The sequence below is a fragment of the Cygnus atratus genome, chromosome 15 (assembly GCF_013377495.2).
Source record: "Cygnus atratus isolate AKBS03 ecotype Queensland, Australia chromosome 15, CAtr_DNAZoo_HiC_assembly, whole genome shotgun sequence".
Lineage (NCBI taxonomy): Eukaryota > Metazoa > Chordata > Aves > Anseriformes > Anatidae > Cygnus > Cygnus atratus.
In genome coordinates, this window is record NC_066376.1 from 7,987,726 (window position 1) to 8,009,306 (window position 21,581).

General features: G+C 35.4%; 1 protein-coding gene across 19 annotated transcripts; it reads right to left on the reverse strand.

Moving 5' to 3' along the window:
- Positions 1-3,723: 3,723 nt before the first annotated feature.
- Positions 3,724-21,518, reverse strand: LOC118249147 (transmembrane protein 180-like). 19 transcript variants are annotated; one of them, XM_050713868.1, is made up of 9 exons: positions 20,734-21,382; positions 19,547-19,737; positions 18,079-18,258; positions 17,170-17,338; positions 16,604-16,725; positions 14,152-14,306; positions 12,581-12,664; positions 11,455-11,598; positions 8,020-8,743 (listed from the first exon to the last, which is right to left on the reverse strand). In XM_050713868.1, the coding sequence occupies exons 3-9, from the start codon at positions 18,229-18,231 to the stop codon at positions 8,560-8,562; spliced, it is 1,011 nt and encodes a 336-aa protein (XP_050569825.1). In that variant the 5' UTR covers positions 18,232-18,258; positions 19,547-19,737; positions 20,734-21,382; the 3' UTR covers positions 8,020-8,559. The 19 variants fall into 19 exon arrangements, with proteins under 19 accessions (XP_035404744.1, XP_050569824.1, XP_035404742.1 ...); XM_035548851.2 differs by lacking the exons at positions 8,020-8,743; positions 20,734-21,382 and adding exons at positions 3,724-4,821; positions 21,459-21,502 and having other exon boundaries at positions 16,604-17,338; positions 19,547-19,640; XM_050713867.1 differs by lacking the exons at positions 8,020-8,743; positions 20,734-21,382 and adding exons at positions 3,724-4,821; positions 21,459-21,487 and having other exon boundaries at positions 16,604-17,338.
- Positions 21,519-21,581: the final 63 nt, after the last annotated feature.

A 21,581-nucleotide genomic window follows, 5' to 3' on the forward strand; every position in this document is an offset into this window, starting at 1 on the left:
TATTTCTTTTTATTTGGTTTGGGATCAGGAGTCTGCTTTCTATGTACGTTCTTGTTTGTAAAGACAGATTAGCTTATTTTTCCCTTCAGGAATAAAACAACTTTATAATCAAAATCCAAAATGACAAAAGCTACATTTGCTGCTTTTTAAACAGACATCTGCTTGCAATGTGTAAACTAATAAATACAATTGGTTCAGGTTAATTACATGTTCTTCACAAGGCAATGTATTTTATCACATGTGAAATGTAGGTAATGAATTGCATACTGAATAAGAAATATACTAGCTTTCATCTTTGCATTGTTAGTATACAACCTGGGTATGTTTTAATAAGGCATTTCAAAGTTCCTATCCAGTGTTACATTTGTCATTAATATTTTGCTGCAGTATTTGTATACTAAGCATATTTTTTTTCTGGACAGGCCATAAAGTATGCACTATTCATGTACATTTAGGTAATAATTTTAATATATTGTTATTTGCACATATGCTGGTGGAATTGTACCCTATATCAATTGGTGGGCATTCTCAGAAAACTATTTGTTATATAAGTGTATGCATACATCATTCAAAGCAATTAGCATGCTTGGGGAGGATTTCTGGAAAAAAAAAAAATTAACTTTTCTACTTTCTCCTCAACTTTTTAGGTAGTATTTCTTCTTTCTCTTGGAGGAAAATTTATATTATCTATTTAATACTTAGTGCCCAAAAGGTCCAAAACATACTCAAAGGTTTTGAATACCTACCTAGAAAGGAGTATTTTTAAGACAGTCTGCATTTGCTTGGTGGTGATCACAAGGAGCTTTGTCTTCTGGAACAGGACACACAGCTACAGGACCGGCTGCACAGCCTCATGTATTCTAGGACTGTAATTTTCCCAATTAAGCACAGCAATTTAACAACTTTCCCTTCTATTACTATTAGTAGTAAGAAATCAACTACTAGAAAGAGGGTGTAAGATAAACAAATACAGATACCTGATCTAAAATCCTTTCTCCCAAAGGTAACCTAGAAATCCAGTTCCTCCACACATTCCTCTTGGTATCTTTGGGTCCTTCCAGCTCTTTAAGATTGGACACAACTGGACTCCACCAGTCTTGGCTGTATGTTCCTTTACAAAACTAGCTTGAATTCTTTTGATGGCATGTATTACTGAGCTTTTTCCTGAGCTGGTGTAATACTGTAAAAAAGAACTCATAAGTGTTTGTGGAGATGAAACATATCTTAACTGTTCCTTTCCCTTCCTGCTCGTCTTTCCTGACAGCAACCGTTAAGCTACACAACGGTATTCAAATGTAAACATCCTACTAGCCATGTCAACAGAGCATATTCATTAATTACTGAGCAGTTCCAAAATCAGCGCAGCAGGAGACTGAGAAGGTCATTTAGTACAAAATGAGGACAGAGGCAGGCCTGTAACCACCACGAAGTATAAATCTAATTTTTGCCTACTTAAATACTCTTCATCGTCATTTATTCCATCTGTTTTCAGTTTATCACTAACCACATATTATAACTATATATAATTATACTAAATTTCTTACTATTATATAATATTGTTTTAAATCTAGTAGACACTTATCTATTGATTTTCAATAAATAAAATTCATTCAGTGTATTAAGGTCCAAATTCTCAGAATTTATACAGAAATTCTGTGAAGTAACGGGATTCTCATTCCCTGAAGTTATCAAAACATTTCCTATTTTATATTATACACACTTAAATCCTCCTTATCAGTTATGAGGCTATTTTAGACATTCTTAAATTATCAAGAGTAAATTGTGGCATTTTTCCAGCAGTGGGATTTCAAGCTCACATACTATGAGCTAATAAGGAGAGAAAGCAGACAAACCAGCTGTTACAAGACACTGAACTTTTGAATTTGATCATCCTTTACTTGAGTCACAGCCAAAACCAATCATGTAGGTTTAGCAAAGGATAACAAAGTTTAATGAATGTCAGAGAAATGGAGAACAAGCAATGTCAATCATAAAATACTGTCAACCTCCTGTCACTACTTTTTGTAGTTAGACTACCACCTGAATTTAAGCCAGTTTTCCAGTTCTCTTTTAGATTGACTGCTGGTATGATGAAAGATGCTTTCTTTTTCCTGCCCTTATATCAAGAGAAATAGGGCAGACAGAATACAAAATTCTAGTAATTTGCAGAATTATTAACATTTTACCTATTCAATTATTTGTATTGTGCTTCTAGGATTTGTTTTCTCAAATAGGTTACTCTACACAATTAATCCCTCATATTTTAAGGCAGTCTCACTTAGGAAAAGTAAATAGTCAAAGATTTTTATCTTAATTCTAAACATATAGAAGTTTAGAGGCTATTCAAGGTGTGCCTTCAGTCGTATCACACCTTAATCCTTTTTATTTCAGCAATTAATATACTAGTTTTATCAAAAAACTTCCAGGAAAAAAAATGAAAAAAAATGAAAGAAAGAATGAAAAAAAAATCTGGCCATTTCAAAGAATTCTTAGTATGATTTTGACACTTACTAGTTTTCCTAATCAGTTTGACATCTTATTAGTTTTCCTATCAGGTAGCACCATGCTTTCCCAGTCGTTAACTATTCACTGTAACTAACAATGCTGTATTAGAAGAAATTAATAAACACAGTCATCTAAGAAACTCTATTTATGCAACAACATATTCACCTATCAGAAAATGTGTATTATATGGGGATTGGATGAGCATATGAAAATTAGAAAATATGTAAACTCTAAAGAAAATTAAAACTATTGTAAGTTATTTATTAACATTTTAAAAGGAAAAATCAGGGAGAAAACAGTTTCGTATACTGAATTAAATATCACATTAACCTAAATTCCTTCAGATTTTTCTCCTTCAGCCTTTTCTCCTTCTGCCTTTTACACAGAAAATGCATACATAGAACACAGCATATCTTTTAAAATTCAGAATTTAAACACAAAGTCTGTATCTGTCCTGGTATTTTTGCAAGTACTCTATTTGGATATGTAAATACAATTGACAATTGTATATGAGCATAATGCTATTAGCATGTACTAAGCAAATAAATAATGGTATATCTGACAACAGATAAAAACAGGTAAAAAAAATGTCATCACATTTCCACCTTCTTACATTTTAACATAAACCTTCACATTTGTATCAAAAGGTTCACTTGGATTTCTAAATATTTGAAAGATGGTTTTACACTTTTTCACTCATTGCTTTGAAAACACTTTGTAAAAGCAAGGAAACTTTTTTTTCTACTCTGTGAATGTAAAAACTGAGGCATAAAATATTATTTTTTCAAGATTAGTATTTCAGATCTCAAACCTTCTCATTAAATGAGGCTATTGCCCAACGAGAAGCACAGTAAATTCTTACACTCCTCTTGTTTCCAAGATTCCTATCATGATAAATGAGCTGATTTAGCACCTTAAAATCTTGATACATGCAATTCATCTTCTTGTACTCTCAACTGACTGGTGCTCTGTAAGAAAGGTGATTCTAAAATTATATTTGACCAAGGAAAACAGAATGAAAATGAGGCGGGGTTAGATTATACTTAAGCTATCTATCCTTACACAATTTGAAAAACATTGTTGCCCACATAGATTTTCTAATGCCAGATATATTGGAGGAAAAAGAGTATGTATTAAAAGGAGTACTAAAAACATGCTAATGTATCTTATCATTACAACATGTGTGAAATAAAGAGAGGATTCAATGTTTCTGAAATTGTATCAAAAACTTTATTTTATAAAAATCACAGGATCCATTTAAAAGCTGAAAAGATTTTGGTAAGGATAAGTCAGAAATTTAACTGGATTAATCAGAAATTAATTTCAACTGTGAGCACAGCAAAATTACCAAGCAGTTTAATATGTGTGCTTACATTTGTCCAACTAATTCAACACTACTACAACCATATGCTGATGTCTTTCTTACGAGAATGAAATGACATTTTGTATCAGCTACTAACAATACAGTACCTCAAAACAATTTTCCCATTCAAAAAGCCAGAAAACTGCATCTACCTACCACCAACTAGAGATACTTGGAAAGCCAGTGAGGAAGTATGGAGCTTTTCCCATAACCTGCAATACTTCATTGAACACCATTTTAATCTTCTTATTTAGTTTTGCATGGACTTTTACAGGGTAGTTAATTATTCTTGGTGCTTCCTGTAGCAGCTGGCAGATTTGTCTTGTTAATGGTCTGGTAGACACCATCTACATTTTTCTCTTCATCTCTCTGCCATCCCTGAGGGATGTCTATCTGGGCTTTTCTGGACTATCCCTAGAGATCTGATATTTTATCAGATATGGCAGAATTAATCCACCATCTTTCAGTAAGCTTAAGAACATACACTATTGTTGAATTCCAGGGATTCCTTTACCTGATCTGCCATATCCAGTCTTCAAAGGAGATAAACGGTGACCAGTATATACCAGAAATTACTTTAATAAGTAATTATGGATAAAACACATCACATTCAAATAGCTGAACTCAAAAAATCCTCTGTACAGGGACTCAGAATTAAGGCTGAATGTGATCTGTGTTATATTCTACTATACTGAAGAACACAGTGTATTGAAATGGCTCAAATAGTATTTGGTCTAGCAGTCCATTTAAAGCAATTTTGCTTTTTCACATTTAAAACATGTCAAGTCCAGTTCAGCAGTTTTAATGACCACCTGTTACATATTTAACGTACAGCTGTTAAATGACTATTCTGGATTGAAAAGCGAGTCCACGTCAGGATCTGCACGACTGCAATGCAAAGCGGAACCATACAGATCAAATAGAACATGACATCATGAAGACCTAAAAACAAACTGGTGAAAAAGATGAAAATACAGATTTCAAGATGAAGAAGATAATTTCATGGTCATTTCATAGCAAATTATTTTTTAAGCATTCACCTTATATACACATGCACATTACTGGGTACAATAAATTCTAAATAAAGGAATTATTATCTCAGGTATCACTGAGATGTATTCAGTTATATTTTCTGATTCTACATTCAGATTTTACGTTGTTTACTCCTCTCATAATAGCCAGGAGGAAATGAGATAACTACTTTACTACGCATCTGTATTATTTAATATATAAATTAATTTAAAGCAATATAATTCAATTATAGAACAGAGCATCTGAAAAGGTTTAGTGAGACTGAAAGATCTGGAAGATAAAGAAAAGCAGTACTGGAAGCAAACATTTTAACATGAAATTATTTTATTTAAGTTAAAATCTGAACTACTAGCTATCCACAGTATACTACTATAGTTGCTGAGGGCTAGGTGGGAGTCACGATTAATGCACAAAACTCACTATACTGTGTAATAAATAGGCTGCTTGATATACGAAGACTAATTTAATTTAATCTATTGTTTTAAAAGAAGGGATTAAAAGATTATATAAACTACTAAAATAATACTTGTGAAATTAACACTCAGATGCTTATTTATTCTTGTGGATGAATAGTATTTCCTGATCTAAATCTTCTTAAGGAATAAAAGCATCAACAACTATGAATCAGAAAGGAGAACATGAGAGTTAAAAAACTCCTTCTTTGAACAGCACGGTTTCTGACATCTCAAATTATACATTTTGGTATTCGTCTAGTAGCTAGAATCGTTATCTACTGGCATTCTGTTAATTATTGGATTCTAATTACTTAAATATTAGGAAAGTCAACTCAAGCTAAGAAACAGTCCCTAAATGAATTTTCTCTCCAAGAGACAATTTATTATCTATTTTTAATTAGCATTCAGGGGTGAGATGGGAGACCCACAGAACAGCTACAGACATGATCCAAGAAACCCTGAAATCTGTGAAAAAACTCTCATAAACTTGAGTACGCTTTTGAATGGAATCTAAGAGTTTCTTTATATCACAAAAGAATCAATTCATGTCTCACTGTATTTAACAGAAAAATGCTCACAATCTTGAACATAACCTACTGCGTACATGTACACCCCCCCCATCCCAATCACAATTTATCTCAAATCCTGTACATGTTAATGCTACATAAGAAAACAAAAAAATATAGGCTTTCAAGTGAGTTTATTGCTCAGGCAATTGCATTTAATAAATGGAAGCTATTCACTAGCAGGTCACTGGTCCATAGCCAGTGTTTATTGGTAGCAACAGTAAACCATTTACATATTATTTACTGGCCTGTATGCACTTGCATTTTCAGTCCACCTACAAGCAAACAAGGGCCCACATCATGCACACCACCATCACAACCGCCAATAGTTAACTGTAGGAGCAGTGTCAGCAGAGATGCCATAGACAAACTACTTACCTATCTTACCTATCTGCAGTTGCAGACAGGACTAAGATGCAGTTAACAGCATGTTGGGGTTTGTACTTTGGCTGTTCTGCACACTAAAGAGGATTGCAGTTCTCAGTACTAATTCTTCCACATTTATATAAAGAGAAGGACAAATGTGAAAGAACACCTGCCAAATTACTGACTTTCACTAATGCAATCCTGATTTGGTTTGAGTGAAGCAATATTGGTTTAAGAAAATAATAATGCCTATTTTTGTGTTGTAAAACCTCAACTTATGAAAAGTATCTGTGGCACAGAGAACAATGAATGGGAAAACATTTCATTAAGGGACCAGGATAAATCAAGAGCAGTGCTCAGATTTCATCATAATAATTAGCTGAACCAGTTATCAGAAACTTCCAAGTCTACTGTCATTTCTTACACATGAAGGAATAAAACATACTATCTTCCCCTAGACCTCCCTAATATCTGTCTGAATAGAACGTGATGTAGTCCAGCAATTCAGTACAAATGCATCAACAGTTCACAATGCCTCCATTACATAATGAAGAGTTACTGTCAAGTAACTTAATTCTGAAGAATGAATTTGAAAAGCACACTTTTAAGAGAAGTTAATTGCAGTTGCAGCAACTCTCCAGAAGAGGGAGTTTTTAAACTAGGTATCTTTTCCATAGCAAAATATAAAATAAATGATAGTAATTTAAAATATCAAGCCGTATGGGACAGGTAACATTTTATTACCATGATGGATCAAAAACAAACAAACAAAAAAAAAACAGGACCACTCTATTCTGAAAACTATTGCTCAAATGTTAAGCTATCACATTAAAAATACTTCTTAAGGTATCTTCCACTACAAAATGCTTAACTTATGTGTAGCTACCCCATTCCCTAAGAATGTGGTATAATAAGTATATTAATGTATAGCGTATATGGAATCATGTGTAACACACAGAGAATTGTGTATTATATATCAGCCAACTACATGTGTGATAGAGGTTATACCGAATGGCAAGAACACTTCTGGAAGAGAAATACACAGTTCATAGCAGAAAAGTCACACTTTAGAGTTACAAAATGAGAGGGAAAAATGAGATAGAAGTGGATTTCTCCTAAGGAAGAAGACATACTGATGGCTAAGAAGATACTACCATTGGGGCAGAAGTAAATACTGGTAATGGTAAGTAAGAATTTGGTGATGCTAAAGGTCAGTTCAAAGGTTTCATTACAGAAGAAGAGTAGAACAATCTTCCGTATGCCTGGTTTATTACAGTACAGGGATCACCGTCCAGTGATAAGCATTTTATCATTTTTGATTAATCTCAACCATCAATCTGGAGGTGCTCCAGATGAAAAGAGAAAGGAGACTAAAGCTTCTTTTCTTCTAGGCCTTCACTTTCCATATAAAACCGTTTCACTGTCTTACCGGCTTGGGTGCCCTGCAGAATACAACTGTAACTGAAGCCACCAAGATGATGACAAACTATTGTCTCAGAAGATCTCCAGGGATAAGAATTTGACTCAGAGCATGCCAGATGCCCTAATAAGCTGGTCAGGAATGTCGTCCTTACACAGGCTGAGAATGTGTGTATGCAGACTGTTCAATATCACAATGGCAACAAAAAACAGACAAGCTTAAAAATTGGCAATTTACAGTTGGCTGGTATTCTAATAGAGCTTTATTAACTCTACTGAAACAATAATGAAATACCATGATCATGGAGAATATAAAAGAGTCATAGATAGTATCATGTAGCTGAAAAATCAAAATGTCACTACTGGAATGATGAGGTATAGGTAAGGTAGTGCCATCTTATAGACTTTTTGCCAGACGCATAGAATCAGAAGACATGATTTGCTCAGCAGATAGCTTTTGATTGACAGTTTCTTTCTGATACAGTGCAAGATGAGCACCAAAGACAGAATATTTGTGAAGCCCACTTCTGAAGGGAGTACGCTAACAAAATGATTTCAAAATATATAAAACAATGAAGTATGGGAGACACGCCCTTCTGCCATAAGGTAAGAACCTTTTTTTTTATGTATGCAAGTTGAAGTCATCCAGAAAGTTTGTGAGCTCCAGCATTGCATGTGGTCTTGCATAAGCAATGTATCAATAAATGAGAAAATGAAATGACAGTATCAAACAAAAATAAGAGTGAACAAGCAGAAAAAGCTTATTCCCATAATTTGTCAAGTGTACACTCATTGCTGGAAAAAGTTTCATAGAACAGAACAGAATAGTTCTGTTGGAAGGGACAAACAAAGATCAAGTCAACTGCCTGACCACTTCAGGACTAACCAAAAGTTGAAGCATATAATTAAGGGCATTATCCAAATGCCTCTTGAACAGTGACAGGCATGGGGCATCAACCACCTTGCTAGGCAGCCTGCTCCAGCAAAAACTTGGAAAGTTGCTGAGAATACAAAAGCCAACGTTCAGACTTGAGAGCCTGAAAGGAAAGAAAAGGAAGGCACCTGGACATTACTTTTCTATGTTCATTCCACAGAACATTAGCATTCAAAACATACAAACGACAAAAAAAAAAAACAACAAAAAAACCACCACCACCACCACCACACGCAAATCAAACCAAACAACCAAAACCCACAGCGAATCCCATACATCTTACTGAGATTCTTCCACTTTGTGAGAGAATCTGTAGAACAAAACTAACGCAACAGACAGTATCTGTATGTAAGAAGGCACTGCCCACCTGTAACTGTAACACACTAACATTTTCACTATAGCTAAGTACTGGTACTTTTTTTGTTATGCTTTAATTTTCAGTTAAAGAAAAAATGAATAATTTAGAATTCAGCAAATTTTGCTGACTAGTTTATGGTTTTTGCATCTTCTTTCTTTTCTTGGTGAATAACATGCTGGAAACTCTTAAGACACATTTATTCAGGGCCCAAACATTTTAGTAATGCAGAATAAGGATTCTCTGTGCTATCTTCACAATTCACTACTACTACTGTCTAATAAAGTAAAGGCTTTTTAGAGCACTTACTAGATATTGCCAGCATTGGAGAAGGAAGGACATAGCTGAGACTGTACTGGCATGGGTCATAACACTCCGTTATATGTAATTTGCGTGTTATTTATTGTTAACACTTTGAGCATGTTTGAAGTGATCTCCTGTATTCAGTTTCTGTTCCTGTTTTCAGTTTCTGTTTCAGATAACAACTCTGTCCTGAGACAAGTGTGCATATGCTGCCTATGTATGGCTGAAATCAGAGATCAGTTGATAGGGTTTGAATATGTATAAGTAATTTTAGCTCAGTCAATGGTCAGAGTACATCGCCATGGGCAAAGTGACTCCCGAGAAACAATCTTCAGTAGTCTGGTCTTTGTGAACATGCACACTGTACTCCATTCACAAAGAAAGCACTTATTGATCAATCCAGAAATTACTATTTTTTTTAATATCTGATTTTCATTAATTCTTCTCCAGAGAGGCTGCTGGATTTGTCAGCTAGCTGGAAGAAATGTCAAATGACTAAGATCATACTCCGATGGTCAAATTTGGAGTTCACGTCTGATGTGCACATGAACACACATATATACAGAATGTGTGCAGACTCTTTTGTATTTAAGGCATTCTTTTTGAGGGGGTGGGCGAGGTATATACGCAGAATATTTCAGGTGTTTTTTGATTAACTGATCTCAACTTTGTACCTTTAAGCTGTTCCTTGCACTAGTAAAATAAATCAACATAAATCAATTTCAACACAACTCAATTTCAAATACAGGTTTTAGGGACTGAGTATTCAAAGTCTTTCAACTCTATATCCAATAAATTTATTGTTGCTATAGTTCAGAGTCTACTTATTGGAAAAAAAAATAGAACTACTGTGATTTAAAATCCATCCACAAAGGGATCGTTTGTCTGGTTAAAAGGGAACAGATCTGAAGTTTTCTTGCTTCAAATCTGAATTTCTCTGAGTCATCAAGATGAATATATTCAAGCTTTCTCGTAATTCAACATCCAGTTCAACCTACCACTCTTCTGCAAAAATCACTCATCTTATTTGACATTATAATGAGGTTCATGTCCTTATCACATCATCTCACTGTCTGACTATCCACAGAATGCATTAAAATCAAATCCCTCAGACATAAGCCTTCTTTGCTTATGTCAAGATGCTTTTCTGAAGACTCCCTGTTGCACTTTTATGTTGTATTTTTCCTCTTTTTTTTTTTTTTTTTTTAACAAATTTCCTCAAATATAAAATATTCTGTTAGCCTTAGGTAACACATAACCAGTCTTTTTTCCTTCAAGAGCTATCTCCACAAAAGTTGGTACAGAATAATTATCTTCTATGCATTTTTTAAGCTTTCTAATCAGAATTGAGTAGAGGAGCTATGTAGTACTTAGGATATCCATGTTGTTCTTTCAAACAAATCCTAATAGGACTAATTTTTGCTTTTTAGTGCTGACTTCAATAATTCTGTACGTTGTTACTTCCTTTTGTTGGACATAAATAAACAGCCTGACCTTTTTAGTGTACTGACTCCCTGTTAATTTATTTATTTACTTTTTAAGACCATGCATTTCCAATGTGTTAACTAGCAACCACAGCTTTATGCTGTATATTAAGGTCTCCAGGGAACGCAATGAAATCATTAGCATTAGAATGGTAAGTAGTATAGAAGCCAAAACGATACTCCTATTTGAGGTAAATTCTCCTCCCTCCAGTGATTACACTGCTTTCTCTCAAATAGAAAATATATCTTAAAAGCAAACCTATTAGGATTATATATTTAAGGAAATCGGCTTGTGAGATAAACAAAACACAGAAGCCAGGACTACATCTATCTTAATAAGAAGTAGTAGGTGACCTCAAACTGTTCTTTTTATTTTTTCATAATGAAAAGGGAGATGGACAAATACTGAAATGTATCCTTTTTTTCCCCAAAACTAGGTAGGTGTGCTTAAATGTATTGTTTAATAAAGGATTTATTCCTTTTAAAAAAATCTAGAAAACATTTTATTTCTATACATAAAAAGAAAACAAATGAAAAATATGTTTAAAGTGCTCATATTTTTGAAGCACAGTTGATGCAAACTAATGGTAGATTAGTTTTCCATTTACTGTCTGAATGACAGGATTATTTCACTCTAAGTTCTGTGATTTAAAGCATCCTTTCTGAACTCACCTTGGATCTGGCTGAGCAACTTCATTATTCAAGTTCTCATATCCAAATTGATTTAGTATGGTAACCACAAGCATTGGAGCCAAAGATTGAGCAGGCTTGGTAAATAAAGCATTGGTACCAAAAACCATAGAGGAAAGTGGTGATCTAAAATATTTCAGAAAATAAAACCAAACATACAACACCATGTTATTAGTATGTAGAATCAATTACAATAATGATTCTTTAAATCCTGTTAATATGCAAATGTTAACTCACAATAGCTAGCTTTATATTTTACACATACTGATTGCAAACAGATCAGCCATCATAATGAAATCTCATTTTCTTTGGAAATTAAAGACAAAAAACCCACCTCTGGGCTATATACAGCTTGTCCCCAGTTCTGAAATGACTTGCACACAAGTTCAACTTTTGCACACTGAGTAATTATTGAAGCTAAGCTAGACTGAACAATGCATGGAAAATTAATTACAACGTAAGATTACACACATGAAGCCATAAAAGGATTTTTTTTCTCCGTGAAAGCAATAGTTCTCACCTTTGAGGGTGAAGTCCTGTAATACCCTTTGACCAAGATTGAATCTGCACTAATACAAACATTGGTGTAACCAACAGGAAGTTGCTTGCACTTTGATAAAAATCCAAAAGATCCATGAGTTGTCATATGCTAGCTCACAGCTGGTTTTATCACTTTTTATTTCAGAGAGATAACAGCAACCACTTAGACTTTGAAGTTTGCACTTTAAGTAGCATAGGTAAAACTTTCTAAAGTCCTTTTTCACGTTAGAAAGGTGACAATAGATGCATAGGGTTACAAAATAATTCAATTTAAGCTGACATTAACAAACATTGAAAAAAAAAGCCACCTGGAGAACTTGGCTTATATGATAGTCCAATTAAAACCAGAAATTACCTAATAAGCCGTTCAAAGTGCTCTGCTGAAGTAATGGCAGGAAACTTCATTAAAGTTCTTATCTTTACTTGTGCTATGTTGTTCTTACAAAAAGTACTTCTATGTCGAGCACCCAAGATCACTTACAGCCTTCCCTTGACATAATCTAACTTACTAAAGAGTAACATCAGAAATTACAGCGTATTTCAAGAAAAACAGTTAAGAATGACATACCTCCGCTTGTGCTTTATTAAATCTGCATCAACAATATCTGCCAAGGGCAAATTGAACAAACTAAATGAAGCTTGTACAATTACCCTAAAGAAAGACAAAATAATTAAGATTCTTTTTAAAATACATTTTCAAAATAAAAATGGTAACTGATGCCTAATTCTAGCACGTGCATCCAACTACACTGACATTTCTGCAAACACACAAAACTGACATGTTCATTAAAACATAGTGATGTATGTTTAAACAGAAGTTCTGAAAGCATTGGTAGGTCTGTTCTTAATTGAGAATTAGAAATTGATATGCAGACCTAACTTTTTTTTTTCTTTTTTCCTGGACACTGGTGGAAAGAGTCACAAATACTTGCTTGATATTATCAGTAAATGTCATTTAAAGTGACATGAAGAAAAAAAAACACCTTATAGGAACAAAAAAACTCAAAATTTTCTCTTGAAATCTGACATGGACGTGGAAAGGACTGGAAAGACCACATGCAAGACAAATTTCAAAGTGGAAGAATCAGAAAAGTAAAAAGATTTTATATGCATTCCTATGTATGTATTCACATTTTGCATGCATATATGCATTTAAACATACACACACACAAATCTGACTCTTAAACTGCTAACTGAAACCATAAATTCAAGTATCAGGACTTCAACATTTTGTTAAATTTTGGCTGTGATTAGCTTTTACTAATGAGAGGCTTTGAACAATTACCACTTTAAAGTCTTTAGGCACCTTTTAAGATTTTCCTGTGGAAATCCAAATATATCTTCATCATTTAAAGTGTGCAAGTAATGAAATGCAATTTATTGGTCACACAATTCAGTGTTACAGTAGCCCATGACTGAATTACTGAAAATGAGAATGAAAATAGGAAAAAAAAAAAAAAAAAGAAAACAAAGATAGAAAAGGAAAGTAGGAACACGCAGAAATAAAGCAATGAAATAAAAAAAAAAAAAAAACAAAGAAAAATGAACCGCTGCAACAATATTCTGATACAAACAGGTCTTTATTTCTAAATAAGTTTTTGCAAATGTTATAATGTGCTTCCTCAATTAAAGAATTACTTCCTGGCATCATACTTCCCCATTACTACTGAAAATGCAACCTAGTATTGGTTACCTAATGGACACCTGACTTACTGGTACTTATTTTGCAGTGCAATACACAGGTGTTCATGCACTACAAAATGTGGTCCAAGGCTTCCCTAGCAAACATGCACTGAAGAGTTCCTCTACTAAAATCTTTGTAGTCAACAAGAGGTTCTGCTTACCTTGAATCTGAACTTGTCTCATGTTAAAACATACATATGGCAGGAGGCATTTGGCTGCAAACCATAGTCACTGATCATTTCTAGGCCTTTTTTTTTTAAAACAGAAATTAAAAGCTGAAGCATACTAAAATGAAAGCTGAAAGAAGTTGTAAGCAGAGTTTTGAGTTTTCTGACGAGTGAAACAGAACAGAAAGAAAACCATAAAAGCAGTGGAAAAATCTTCAGGCTATTAGAAACAACTGTCCACTCTGTTAGAATAATTTGTGTCTATGAAAAAGGAAATATACTTGCTTACATGTTTGTTGTGAGATAAAATGCCAAGAGATAATAATGTTCTGGTCCTAGAAAAAACATGACAGCAGCAGCTACTCCTTCAAAGTAAAAGGAAAACAAGATGATTCTGTAATAACCAAACTTCTTCAATGAAGCGTGACTGAGAAGAACAAGGCACTGAAAAGACAACATATACACATATATGAGGAAAAGACGTAGCATAGTATTTCAGCAGTAGGAGAGCTATAAAGCACAGAACAGACACAAATAAATCATTACTACCCAGTAAAGAAGAAAAAGCTTTTTAAAACGTACAAACCAAATTAAAATATAAAAATTCAACAAAGAAAATATTTACTGGATCATTCTATGCTGTATCTACCGGGTAAGAATGGTTTCCTTTCACTCAAAACTAGCCAGATAAGAACTGTTACATTCTGAGGAAAATCCTATTTCCCACGTTGCCTCACTATTATTTAATGGTCATGATCTTTGTTTGATACTCTTCAAATAATTAAATTTGCAGCACGTTAACTGTAAACCAAGCATCTTGCCTCTTGAATTTTAACTGCTGATCAGTTGTCTTTCTCAAACCGTGTCATATTCAGATGAAGAACAAGAAGGAAATCTCCTTATACATTTGTTCTCATATTTGAATACTTTAACACAATGAATAAAACCAGGATGCTATGATGAGACAAAAATTACTATGGCAAATACTATTTCCAAGCTCAAGACTTCTATTTAAACCAATGATCAAAGAGGTAAAACAAATCTAGAAAGTTGGTATAGCAACAAAATCTGATTGTAAGAAACTAAACATACTCCTCGCTCAAGGCTATTTTCATTTTTTTCATAAATGGGCTTATACTAGAAATTGTAAGATGTTATTTAGTGGATGCTATTGTAAAAAACATGACCTTGTCTCCCTGTAATTGAGAAATAACCCCGTCTCAGGAAGCACTTATGATTTATAAAATTCCTTATTACCTGCATATTTTTAGGACAGCGTATTTTAAGAATAAATGCTAACTTAATGATGCTTTACATTTAAATTTGCCTTTGTTTCAGCAACAAAGTTTCCCTTGTAGGCAGATTTTATTCTTTGCAGCCACTACTAAAAGGAACCTGAGACAGAAGCTGCAGTCTGTTTGAGCACAGACCGTCAAAGCACGGTTCATAAGAAGGGGCTTTATTTTACACGGGCTGGGTGCTTTTCCAGTAAGTGAAGTTCAGGACATTGCCACCAGAGAATTCTCTTATTATATCTTGAGCTCAAAGGGACAAAACCTGAGAAAAATAAGGTCACAGCAAACTCTCTACAGTTCAGTGACCTCCTAGACAAAGAGTCTCTGGGGACCAGAGAGAAATGCATTTTCTGAAAGATTGTTCGTTTCACACTGTCATGCTGATTGTATCACCAGTGGTGACTGCTATATATTGAGTGTAAGTGTATGCAAGCTTTCCTAACTTCTGTAGTTTCAGATTTATTTCCAAAGTTCATAGCCTAGCTGAGTTATAGAAAAAGAAACTATAAAACTTGTGGCAAGGATAAAAGTTGAAATGATTTATATTTAAGTGTTACGGAATAGAAAAGGTATGTTTAGGATCTGGGGGAGAAAAAAAAAGTCACTTCTGTGTTATATATGCAAAAGCCAAAAAATATAACTGACTTTGAACTGTGAATTCCACGTGCACTTCCATGCTATCCTCTTTTAGATTCTACCTACTGAAAAACGAGTATGTTTACATTCAGTGGGACATATTTTTGCTGGTTTTCATGCTCTCACACATTACTGGTTTGGGTTCTCCTTTCTTTTACAGTCTGTTACTCCTCCCTCCATCTCTGTCTGGGGTCTTGAAATCTTTCTCCATACCAAGTAAATGTAGCTGACCAAGACAGTAAACAACAAAATAGATGGGAACGTATTATTCTCCAAAACCAGCCATTTAGAGTTTTGTTTGCTTTCATATATTTCAACAATGCTTTTAATACCCAATTAATTCTTCCAGTGTTTTGTGCAGTTTATCTCAGAAACTTCCTGAAGAAGAGATTATTCTTTCATCATATATTACAAATCAAAAACAATGACAAAATAATTATGCTTTTAAGAACTTTTTATCTTGACCATGCTTTTCATTCCTTTATGCTTGGGTATTACAAATCCTGTAGGCCACAAAACATTCATTCCTTGCATATTCACATTTCACATTCTTGTAAAATGGTTTTCTACCAGTCTGCCTGCTTGTCCTTTCTCACTACCCTAGCCTTACATCCGGTAAGCCTTCCATACCTACAGGTATTTTCTTCTTTTAGGGCATTGGTGAGCTAGATTTGTTTCTTGGTATGGCCAATCATTTACACTGGAGACACCACTTTTTCAACAAACACTGTAAATAGATACCTTAATCTAATAAGAACTACTGAAACACCATATTTTCATATTTTGAAATACAAAAGTGATACTGCCTACCTGAGGACAAATAAAACCTGCTCCGTACATGACACTTCTTATTGAGGAAGAAAGGACATCCTTAGGAATGAGATTATCCGCAAAGATCATCATAAAATTGTTGCAGAATGCTAGGTGAAAGACTTGGAAGAAGTTCATAGTTACAAAAAATAAAAAGTTTTTCTCTGTCATAATCTGTTTGGTCAACGAAATTACAGAGGACCAGGAAAGAACTCTATCACCATTTTCTAGATCAGCATTCTCCATAAGAACTTCTCTCTGCTCATACTGACTAGTACTATATTTGCCTGTGTAACACATACAAGCTGTTGCTAATGCTGCAACCAAAACAGCAAAAGCCTGAAAACTGGCAAAATTTTCCATATTATCTGATATTAGACCACAAAAGAGAATGCTCGTAGATCCGATTAATGTTGCTACTTGGTTGTATTTAATAAGCTGAAGCCTACTTTCATGTCTTGTTGATATTTCTGCAAAGAGCGCGCACTGCGCTAGAAGCACAAAAGTAAGCAAACCATCAAAAGCACATAATGCAACAATAAGGTGAAGACCACTTAGCCAGTCACCTTCTTCATAATGTTTCCAAGGAAACCAAGGAAGCAAAAAGGCTAACGCGTATAAAGGAGCTCCATATAGAATTGAAAACTGGCGTCTTGAGCAGCATGCGAATTTGGAGTTATCTTGGATATATCCAAAAAGAGGATCGTTAATGGCATTCCATATCATAAATACAACCTGTGGCAAACAAGCAAGAAACACAACAGAATTTATCATTAGTGTGATTTTCCTGCGGAGGTTACACAAACCCAGAAATAACAATCACAGTATTTATTTAACATGAATCGCTATTAAAAGAATAAAAAAAGATGAAAGGTCAAAAACAGACTTGGGACCAAATTCTTAAAGGTATTTAGAGTTTCACATTAATTCTGAAAGAAATCAAAATGAGTAAGTAGGCAGGTGTAAACAACAAGTGAACCTGCACCTCTTAGACTTCACTCCTTCAAACACTTTTATACCTGGGATATATCTTGCAAACTCTCACAGCAAATAATTCATGACATGAGCTGGCCCATTATATTCAGGAGTCTATTTACAACAAGAGTTGCACACCTGGATAATGACTTGCGGAATAAGGGCAGTATTTATGTACCTGAACACCCCAAAGAAAAGCACTAAAGTCAAAGATATCTATGGAGCTGAGGTGCAAGATTAGTTTAAAACATTAAGTGAAAATATCAAAGGTGAAAATCTTTCCAGCAATTAAAGTTTGAAGTCTTTTAGTCTTAAGACCGTAACAAATGGGTTTTATGTGTATTTTAACTTGTGTATAAATTAACTAAATTTAAAGTTAATGTACAGTATAACTATTTGCAATGCATTCAAAAGAAATTCTTAAAAAAGAAACAAAAAACTTTTTTATAACACAGACACATAATACACAATGGTAATCAAAATATTCCTTTGTACAATACCTGTGCTTGATGAAACGCTACTTCTGAAATTTTGTATCGGTTTAGGAAAAGCTTAACGTAGTAGAAATTAAAGATACTGTTCATCATTCCTGCACCTAACGTAGTCATGGAGTATGCCAGCGCATTTGGTTGAATTCCCAAAACAAACTTCATCTTCCAAATTGTACGAATCTATTCTTCCTTGAGTTACAAAAAAGAATTACAATGGTTGGTAAAATAATTTTCTGAAGTAAAATGATATAGGAAATTGGCTTGTTTCAGAGGTGTAGGGATGGACTCTTATAGGAAAACTCCCCCATCCTCACTTTTTCTTCTAAAATTAGCAACACATTTTATTGAGTTATAAGACACCGAGCACAAAACTGAATAGGTACAAAATATTAAGAAGTCAGTGACATTTCTAAATATAATCAATGCTTACAAATCAATAGAACAAGTAGACAGAAATTTAAAAGAATCTTTTCTGAACTGGTGCACATTAAAATCTGCTATTGCAAACACTAATGCTTGTGTAGAGGTTAAAGTAATTGCATAAATTTTAGATCTTTCTTGCTAGCTACGTAGTTTTAGAATTATGAAGCTGTGTAGGAATGAAGTGACTCAATTCATAACCCGACGTATTCCATAGCTATGAATGTCAAATGCAGCATACACTTAGATGAGTATTTCTTTCAAAACAAATATAGTTTTGTTTTCGCATTTTTAAATGTTAATAGCTAACAAGCATGGAAGCAGTACTTTTAACTAATAAACAAGTGAGATATGAACAGAAGCCATAAAACCATTGAAACACTTTTTAACAGTTTAAACATTTTCCTACTATGAGAGACCACATGTAAACAAAATCCTGAAACTAACTGGTATTGGGCAATACAGCAATTAAAGTACTTCCAAGTAACAGAGATACTTTAATATAGTTCTGTAATATATCAAACAGATCTTCAGCCAACAATTTTTAAGATGCTGACTTTTTCCACATATCTAGGAATTAAGTGAAATATGTTTGGTATAATCTATCCCGTGAAAACAGCTAGCTCCAGGGAACCTCTGCCTTCTAAAGTAATGATTACCTTTATTGTTCTCGACCAGATTCAATTCTATGATCCCAATACAAAAATACTTCTACCAGTTACCTCTTTTTAACTGAGCCTTTATTATTCTTTATGTCTATTTGAAAGACGCTGTCTGCCATTAATTTGGAGATACTTCAGGTTCAAATTTCAGCCTTATTACGCACACTAACTCCAGAGCTTCACAACCTGCTGTCAATGGTCCACGCTTTGCTCCTCCACATTGTATTTACAACTTTATCCTAAATGCAATTTTCAAATATCCATCAAAATACACAGTTTGAGTATCTGTTTGGTTTGAAGATCTGCTTGACAAGCACTTCTATAAACAACTCCCTGAACTCATCATGTCAATGATCATGACCACACAAGAAATTTAAAGCAAGGTGGTTTCTAACCTTCTAGCTTCCTGTGGCTCACAAAGTGGCAGAGGACAGGCTGCTGTGAGGGCAGATGGTAACCTCCTAATCACCAGGTGAGGCCAGACAAAAGCTGCAAATCAAGTAGAGGGCTGGAGAAGTGTCTATTCTGGCTCAGACAGAGGGCGGAACAGCAGTTTTTCCATCCACTCCCAAACACAGAAAGCGAACTACTTACAGAGCACATAAAAGGTGGTTGGTTGCATTTTTGTGCATATCTTTAAGATGTTCACATACTAATCTATATGCAAAGAGAAGATAACTTCTCTTGACAGGTAAGAAAAAAATCAAGCTGACAAACAACTTGAACTAAGTTTTTTCTTTATAAAGCCAGTTTAATTATAAGAATATGACTGAGTTTTTAGATATTTGAGCATGAGCATTTTCAAATTTATTTTTCAGAGAGCTATGGCTGCAAAGGCTCTTTCATTTCCATATGATTAAATTTTTCATCTTTGTAACACGTTTGGTTTCATAAACTGAGAAACCTTAAATGAAGAATAAGGTTATTGAAAAGATGGAATCTAGAATGTTTGTTTTTCTGAAGAGATATTAAAATTGTGAAAGACATTATAAGTATGTTATTGATAAGCATCACATTCTTTTTAGAAGAAATGTGTGTTCAAGTCTTCACAAATGTACTTCATGAAGTGATTCACGTAGAAGATATCTTTGGAAAGGTAGACATTTCATCTGTAACCCTTTCTGGGTTTTCAAATGGAAAACGGGAGGCCTCTCCTCTCCCTTAAATTCCACAGGCACCGGGAATAAGCATGCTTGACATTAACATTCATTTCTCAAATCGTACTTGACTCAGTTCCTTCCTACACATAAATAGAAAAATGGTTCCCTTAGCTTCAGAAAAATTGAAAGCATTTCTTCTACAGAAACCTTCTAACAACGTGCAACCAGGCCTCTAGTGTCATGACTAATTATAATACACAGGATCTGACACAACTCTTTACACTAATTGGTACATCTGGTCCTGTACCTTGTTTATGAAATAGGTTCAATTAGAAGTTGAGGTACCACACTTCCTTTCCCAAAAGATGTACTCTTTAATTGTACAACAATGAAATCATGCATGAGTACCCCCTCCCTCTTCCTAAGAGTCAGCCTTTACATTGAGCACATTAAAGCACAGGTGTTGACATTTTGTGACTCACAGAAGGCAATCAGTTTCAGAAACGTCTAGTGGTTGCAACCGCGTTAATACAGATGAGCCAAGAGAAGAGGCTGTTTAAAGCAGTGAGACGCATCATGGCATTACTTGCATCTCTCCCAGGGCTGGGTGACGACCTCTAGAAGCTGGAGCACAAACTTAGAGAAGAAAAGTGGATTCCCAAGTGGCAACAAGCTTCGGCTGGACCACACCGGGTGGCAGCAGGCCCTGCTGGGTCCCGCACTGCCGTGTGGTGCTCATAGCCCTGATGGTCACAAACACCTTCCTCGTCCTCAGCCCCATTAGGGCAGAGCTAAGAATAAACCCTTTCCTAGTCCTGAGGGGCAACGCCAAAGGACAGGCTGCTGAGGGCGGATGAGAACCGAAAGCACCCGGAGCAGGAGGCACCGGCAGCGCCTTCGAACCCGCGGAGCTCCTGAGAGGCTGAGGAGGCGCTGCCCGGGGGCACTGGCCTGCGAGAAGCGGGCACACGTTGCTTTTTTCTCAGTAGCCCCCAGACCCAGCTCCCCGTCTCTTGCAGGGCAGGAGGCCGCCGGAGCCACCCCCTGCCCAACGCGGAGCCTCCCTGGGAGCAACGCCGCTGAGGGGAGCCACGGCTTTCTCCCCGCGCCCAACCCCGCCTCAGCCGCGAGGAGCCCCCAAAAGGACCAGCACCGCCGCGCCCCCCTCAGCCCCCCGCACTGTCCGGCCCTATCCTGCCCGACCCACCTCCTCCCCCTGCGCCGGCGCCTGCCGGGGCGGGGCCACATTAACCCGGGCCAGCCTTTCCTTCTCTCCCATTGGCTTCTCGCCGCGGATCGGCGCGATGACTGGCTCTGACTCCCTTCAATC